This window comes from Octopus sinensis, linkage group LG8 (genome assembly GCF_006345805.1).
Source record: "Octopus sinensis linkage group LG8, ASM634580v1, whole genome shotgun sequence".
NCBI classification, from domain to species: Eukaryota; Metazoa; Mollusca; class Cephalopoda; order Octopoda; family Octopodidae; genus Octopus; species Octopus sinensis.
In genome coordinates this window covers 72,747,578-72,755,970 of record NC_043004.1, presented here as the reverse complement: position 1 = coordinate 72,755,970, position 8,393 = coordinate 72,747,578, and the positions used below count along the sequence as shown (strand labels likewise).

Sequence of the window (8,393 nt, the reverse complement as noted above, 5' to 3'; positions counted from 1 at the left end):
TGATGATGATAGAAAGCTACTGAATTTGCCACACCTGATATAATTTTAATTAGTACTTCGGAAGGAATCATTGATCTACGACGATTTTCTGGCAACTTGTCCGCTTCAAAAGATTTCCTCTAAAAATGTTCTACGCATCAAACCCAGTCTTGTTAAGTTTCTTCTGAGGTACGTGCACACTGTTTAGCCTCTGATAAGGCTAAGTGGGAAAATGAACTTGCTTATTGAATTTATCCTGCTACGGCACCTGATGTGCACCTGAAGTCATGCATTGTAGCTCCCTTAAATCAGGACTCACCAACACATGGAAGACGGATGCATGTTGGTCTGAGGATATTGAATCAAAATATGGGCAACGATGGAAAATCGACTGCAAACTAAACAAGGACAATACACCCTCCTCTAGATGGATTTTCAAAAGCTGGATGCCCTTCATATTGCCAACCATAACCCTAACCCTAACCCTAACCCTAACCCTAACCTTAACCCTAACCCTAACCCTAACCCTAACCCTAACCCTAACCCTAACCCTAACCCTGTCTCCAAGTAAGGTAATATTCTCCATGACTGGAAATGAAGTACACCGCTTGCATGACAGTGACACTCATTAAAAACTATAACATGAAATTAAGGCAAGGAAGCAGTAATGCACACATACATACACACACACACTCGCACACATACGCGTATGTATATGTATATATAACAGGCTTCTTTCTTTCAGTTTCTTTCTACTGAATCCACTCACAAGGCTTTGGTAGGCCCAGGTCTAAAGTGCCATGCAGTCATGCGGTGGGATTGAAACTGAGACCATGTGGGAAGCAAACTTCATAGCACATAACCATGCCTGTGCCTACATGTATAATAATTACAGTATTTCAAGAAAGGAAATATGTGTATATTTTTTCAGTTTATATTTATACTTCAATAATGTGAGTATTGATATATTCATTCTTATTCATTACTAGCAGTATCGCCCGGCGTTGCTCGGGTTTGTAAGGGAAATAACTATATAAGCATTTTTAGAGAGTTACTTCCCTTATATAATAGCAAAAAAATGCATTAAAAATGGGAGAAAGTGATGGTAAATTTTGTTTTAAATCGTAGACTCATCGTAGACGCGCGCTAATACCCAGAAGGGCTCGATATGAATGACGACTATAAGATACCCGCTTTTGGTTAAACTGCACCGCAAAATGTGGGAGTAGTTAGGAATCTAAATCGTAGGAGACAGACACTCACACAACTTCACTTTTATATATAAAGATTTAGGTATTTAATATTCATATTAAATAATTCAAGTTATACTTTTAATAATAGCAGTATTAGATTCTGGTCTTCCCTATTGAAGGTTGGCAGTAGTAAGTTCATGTGTGCTTATCTGACAGTTCTGCTGCAAATTTTTATAAATTGCCTCTATTATAGAAAAAACATAACATTATTATAATGGCTTTAGCTCTTTGCTACACATTAGTTAGCTTGGATAATAGACATAACTAACTTCCTCATGCCATCCTAATTATGGCAGGCAACACACTTGATTGTCAAAGAATATGTAACATTTAGTTCCTCTTGACAGTTTTCAATCCAGAAACAAATTTTTGTTTTTAAATGCACGGGAATAGTTCAGAGCACTCCTACCTCTGTTAGCAACAAAAGGTCTCTGTGTGCGAACCGTTGTTCTACATGGCAGTGAAACTTGGGCTGTGACTATTGAGGACGTGCGTAGGCTTGAAAGAAATGAAGCTAATATGCTTCGCTGGATGTACAGTGTCAGTGTGTATGTACGACAAAGTGTAAGCGTCTTGAGAAAAAGTTGGTCATAAGGGACATCAGATGTGGTGTGCAAGATAGACAACTGCGCTGGTATTGTTATATGGACGAAGAGATCTGTGTAAAGAAGTGCCGATCTTTAACTGTGTGTGTGTGTGGGGGGGGGGGGGAACCTGCTGGAGCCTTGCAGCAGGTATTTAAAGGGGAAAATTTGACAAGTCAGTCACCCGCTGACACTCGCTGACGATACATCGAAGAGGGCAGGGAACAGAAAGAAGAAGAAAGAAGACGTGCACTCAACACCAGAGCTGAAGATACCTCCGAAAGGTGGGGCCGCCACGTCAAAACGGTAGAGGAGTAGGGGCCGAAACCGGACGTGGTTCCTCCTGATGATGTCTTGAGCTATCTGGATCCTATAAAGGAGCTGTTGTGGTAGCAGACCAGGAAGACATGAAATGAGGTGATGAAGCATGATCTTCGAATGTTGGACCTTACGGAGGCAATGACCCGTGACTGAGACCTTTGGAGATATGCTGTGCTCGAGAAGACCCTTGAAGCTAAGGGATATCGTATGCCAGTGTGACATACTTAGCGCACAGGCTGGTGGCACGTAAAAAGCATATTTCAAGCATTGGGCCTCACGGAGCGCAATCTAGTTGTTGCTAGTGTCACATACCTGGCATCCGTGCCAGTCTCACGTAGAAAGCACCTGTTGAGCGCTGGGCCTCACAGAGGTAAAGTTACTGATGCCGGTGTTGCATAACTGGCACGTAAAAAAACATCTTTCGAGCGTTGGACATCACAGAGGCATCTGCTACCCCTGTTGGTGGCACATAAAAGGACCCATCCAGCGTCGGACCTGACAGAGGTAATGTGTCCGATGCCGGTATCGCGAAACAGGCACCTGTGTCGGTGGCACGTAAAAAGCGTTGGGCCTCACCGTGACAAAGACATACGACCGAGGCCTTTGGCAATATGTTGCGCTTGAGAAGAAGATCTATCAAGACAAGTGAAATCGAAGTCGGGGCGGATACTTCTGTCACGCAATTGGCACCCGTGCTGGTGGCACGTAAAATCACCCATTACACTCTCGGAGTGGCTGGAGTTAGGAAGGGCATACAGCTGTAGAAACACTGGGGTCGATTTGCTCGACTAAAGGCGGTGCTCCAGCATGGCCACAGTCACGTGACTGAAACAAGTAAAAGATATATATATATATATATATATATACATACATACATACACTTTTAGTGTGTGTTTCTAGATTTTTTTCTTATGAAATCTTTCATAATAATGACTGAATCGGACATAGAAGAACGAGAAAACTAGGTTGGTAGACAGATAAAGTCCACTTATTTCTAAGTAACAATTTCAAAATGTATTGATTCAGTTCATTATTTAGTTCTACATTTTCCTATTGGTCACAAATCTTTGAAACAAGGAATTGAGACAGGTAGATGGGTAATAGAGAGCGAGGTACATCTGTCACTAGAACCGATCATGGGCATGTAATCGAAATCGTGTTCTTTCTTGGATTACCTAACAACTGCATATTGTTTATTGTGTGGCCTTTGATAAAAATAAAAGACAACAGTATAATGTATTTGTGAAATTAAAACTAAACAAACATATAACGATGATTATCTACAAAACAGAAAATGTACTGGTTTATCTTGTCATTGCCAGGAATTACTTACTGTGGTGGTGAAAAGGTTTGCAATTTTTGTTTCAAATTTGGGTCCTTAATGAGGTCCAATGGTGTGTTATTGTTGTTATTTTTATGGTAAAGGTCGGCTCCGTGGTTGGCTAGATATCTAGCAACCACTACGCCAGAGTACCATTCTTCCTTTTTCAGGTTCAGCTCCGTGCAGCACTACAAATAAGGAAATATATAACGATAAAAATATTACACAAATGCGCATTTGAGGTGCCTCAAATTACAGAACAGTTCGGCTAAATCTACTCTTAGCTTGTTTATCCAGTAATTAAACCGTGTACAAAATATTGAGTTCTTACATCATCTCTAATTGAGTCCATTTCCCATTTCCATTTTTTTATTTTATCTTCAGTATTAAGACATCTTTTAAATATATTGTCAACTAGCAGTATCGCCCGACGTTGCTCGGGTTTGTAAGGGAAATAACTATATAAGCATTTTTAGAGAGTTACCTCCCTTATATAACCCGAGCAAAAATCATTAAAATGCGGAAAAATGATGGTAATTTTTTTAAAAATCGTAGACTCATCGTAGACGCACGCTAATACCCAGAAGGGCTCGATATGAATGACGACTATAAGATACCCGCTTTTGGTTAAACTGCACCGCAAAATGTGGGAGTAGTTAGGAATCTAAATCGGAGTAGACAGACTCTCACACAACTTCAGTGTTATATATAAAGATATATTGAGCAGAACAAATCTTATTGATTAACATCAACTTTATTGATACTTAATGAGTAAATATTTATTTGTCGACCACAAATAACACAATATATTTAATAGAAAAACAATATACAATAATCACAGCATCAAGTCAAATATAAGAAGAACAAACCAACAAAAACCTGTCTATACAATTGACCAGATAAAGGCGGCCTAGTGGCCATACCATATATATATATATTATATATATATATATATATAATATATATATATATTATATTAATTAGAGACAAAACCACTATTATGCAAATCAAACAAAGAAAGACTTAAGCTAATACATAAATTAATTTATATATATTTAGAAATTTAACAATTATAAATAACCACTACGATCGTTTCATGTCTTATTTCAGCACATCTTTGAGACATTCTTCAGGTGGTTTCAAAACCTTCTTGACGAGTTTTAAACTAGTTCATAGTTTAAAACTCGCCAAGAAGGTTTTGAAACCACCTGAAGAATGTCTCAAAGATGTGCTGAAATAAGACATGAAACGATCGTAGTGGTTATTTATAATTGTTAAATTTCTAAATTTATATAAATTAATTTATGTATTGGCTTAAGTCTTTCTTTGTTTGATTTGCATAATAGTGGTTTTGTCTCTAATTTAAATAATATAATATTTTACTATAAAATTGGATTCAATCCTAAATCTGATTTTCCCCTGTAAATTTGGATTTATTCCCTAATATTTATTATATATATATATATATATATATATATATATAATATATATATATATATTGTTCCTTCTTGAGCCATGCCTGGCTCAAAAGGGCCGGTTTCTCGGTTTCCTTGGCGTATAGGTTCCCCACCTGGACAGGACGCCGGTCAGTCTCAAGTGAGCTGCAAGATGCAGGAGGAAAGAGTGAAAGAAAGTTGTGGTGAAAGAGTTAGCAGAAGTTCAGCATCACCTTCTGCCGGAGCCGGTCATGTGCCTCCACTAGTTACATTTGAGGTGTCTGTGTATTGTTATTTTGAAGTCACAGTATTTCTAAGGTGAATATTCTTAAAACTGAAATTATATGCCTTTATCGTATTTTGTTTTCATTGTTTGATTTTCATTGTCTGCTCTAGTCCATAACTTTCCTTCAAATTCTATAAATGTTTTTCTAGCTAATAGCACAATGTCGATTTCCTCTCTAGATATGAGGGAGCGATTCATAGCAAATATAAGTGATTTATTTAGCAAAATAGGGGAAATACTAGAGTAATAATTATTTATGTCGAACTGAATAAAGGCCAGATTATTAGTATTGGTTAGGGAGTTAAACCATTTTAATACCTCATCGGTATTTAGCCATAGACTTAAGGGAAGAAACTAGGTTATTTGGGGTAGAACAGTATCAAGGATAGATTTACTAAGCCGGTCAATGAATTAGTTGGACAAATAAGCCTTACCGAAGGGTTTTCCATGAAATTCCTTTTGTGGTCCTTAAGGTTGATTCTAGGTTCACACGGTTTAAGCGAAATGAACAGAAGTGTGACCAGTATCTTATCATATATCAGGAAATTATACCCACTTTATTATGGATTAATTATGGATAGATTCATCGTCTGTGAGTATGAAATATCTCCTAATATCTCCGGAAATTACACCTACATTATTATGGATGGATTTACCTTTTCTGTGAAGCTAACAAGCTTTTTTAAAACCTGTTATAAGACTGTGCATCATTAGAGAACTTTGGAAGTCTGCTAACATCTAAATTGCTTGAACTATTTCGAACTATTTTGATACTTCATGAGTGTAGCCTCACCCCCTAGGATGTTGGAGAACTCATATGGTTTTGGCTGATGAGGACGGAACACTTGTATTTGCTGCAATATTTGCAGCTTTTAAAAGCTGTTCTTCGTATGAAACAATTGTACTGAAAAACTAATCCATTCTTGTTGCTTTTTTCTTGTATAGATATATATTATATATATATAGATATATATTATATATATATATATATATAATATACATACACATTATATATATATATATATATTATACATGTATGTATATATATATATATATATATATTATATATATATATACATTATATATAATCATATATATATATATATATATATATTATATATATATAATATATATATATATATATATATTATATATATACACACACATATAATATAATGTATATATATATATATATATAAAAAAGTAAATGAAGAAAATGCTGACAAATAATTGAAGTAATTTAAGTAATTTAATTAGGTGAAAGTTCTTTTTACCGGTTGCGCATTTGTTATGCTTATCAATTGATAAGCATAACAAATGCGCAACCGGTAAAAAGAACTTTCACCTAATTAAATACTTAATTACTTCAATATTGTCAGCATTTTCTTCATTTCCTTTTTATATATCACCACTCGTGTTCGACATCTCCTTTTTTTAAATATATATATATATATATATATATATTATATATGTATATCTATTATATATGTATATATATATGTACATATATATATATATACACATTAATATATATATTATACATGTATGTGTATATATATATATATATGTACATTATATATATATTATACATGCATGTATATATATATATACATATATATATATACATTATATGTATATATATTATATATGTATATCTATTATATATGCATATATATATATATATATATACATGTATGCATGCAAACACACAAATATATATATTTACAGTTTTAAATCTTACCTCATCTAAAATTTCCCTGGGTGCACTCTCGGAATGAAACGCGTCTTTGTTCACAGCGAAGTGCAAACAACTGTTGCCTTCACCATCAACAGCATTTATATTTGCACCCCGAGCTATCATCTTATGCATCATTCCGAGATTGCTTTGAGAGACAGCTTGAAGAAATGGTGTTCTGTTAGCACGGTTCTTGATTTCCAGTTCGACTGAATCCTGTGACGTGGTAAAAAGAGAAATTGAAAATTTACATAGGCGTAGGAGTGGCTGTGTGGTAAGTAGCTTGCTTACGAACCACATGGTTCAGGGTTCAGTCTTCTACTAGTGTCTTCTACTATAGCCTCGGGCTGAACAAAGCCTTGTGAGTGGATTTGGTAGGCGGAAACTGAAAGAAGCCCGTCGTATGGTAAATAGCTTGCTTACGAACCACATGGTTCCGGGTTCAGTCCCACTGCGTGGCACTTTGGGCAAGTGTCTTCTACTATAGCCTCGGGCCGACCAAAGCCTTGTGACTGGATTTGGTAGACGGAAACTGAAAGAAGCCCGTCGTATATATGTATATGTATATATATGTATGTGTGTGTGTGTGTGTGTTTGTGTGTCTGTTTGTCCCCCCAACATCGCTTGACAACGGTTGCTGGTGTGTTTGCGTCCCCATAACTTAGCGGTTCGGCAAAAGAACCGATAGAATAAGTACTGGGCTTACAAAGAATAAGTCCCTGGGTCGATTTGCTCGACTAAAAGGCAGTGCTCCAGCATGGCCGCAGTCAAATGACTGAAACAAGTAAAAGAGTAAAAGAGAGTATATAATTTCACGTAAACAAAGACAGACACTGCTGTTGTAAAAAAAACAAAGGTAAAATTATTTTCCAAAAATTCCAATTTTTAAGTAAACGAAATTTATTCAATGGGAAATAAATAAGTATTCTTTTATTTTATTCTGTTATTTGTTTTTAGTCATTTGACCGTGACCATGCTGGAGCACCGCCTTTAGTCGAACAAATCGACCCCAGGACTTATTATTTTTAAGCCTAGTACTTATTCCAGTGCTTTTCAACCCTTTTGCTGGAGCGGAACCCCAAGGAAACATTCCACTGGCTCGAGGAACCCCTGTGCAATAATTTAATAGTCTTATGCACACATATCTGAACAGGAGAATTAAAAATTATTGCCGATTTTAGTAGTTTTGGTAACTTCTTGCGGAACCCCTGCACTGCACTGGCGGAACCCTAAGGTTCCGCAGAACCCAGGTTGAACACTACTGACTTATTCTATCGGTCTCTTTTGCCGAACCGCTAAGTTATGGGGGACGTAAACACACCAGCATCAGTTGTCAAGCGATGTTGGGGGGACAAACACAGACACACAAACATACACACACACACACACACACACACCACACACACACACTCATATATATATATTATATATATAATATATATATATATATTATATATATATATATATATATATATACA

General features: G+C 36.1%; 1 protein-coding gene across 1 annotated transcript in view; it reads right to left on the bottom strand.

Annotated features, from left to right (window-relative positions):
- LOC115215066 (putative ankyrin repeat protein RF_0381) overlaps positions 1 to 8,393 on the bottom strand; it is a 70,558-nt gene that overhangs the window by 21,018 nt on the left and 41,147 nt on the right. The window contains exons 7-8 of the mRNA XM_036505445.1: positions 6,922 to 7,131; positions 3,471 to 3,646 (exon numbers count right to left, since the gene is read on the bottom strand). Coding sequence (XP_036361338.1) covers positions 3,471 to 3,646; positions 6,922 to 7,131 — 386 coding nt within the window. The remainder of the gene's footprint in view (positions 1 to 3,470; positions 3,647 to 6,921; positions 7,132 to 8,393) is intronic.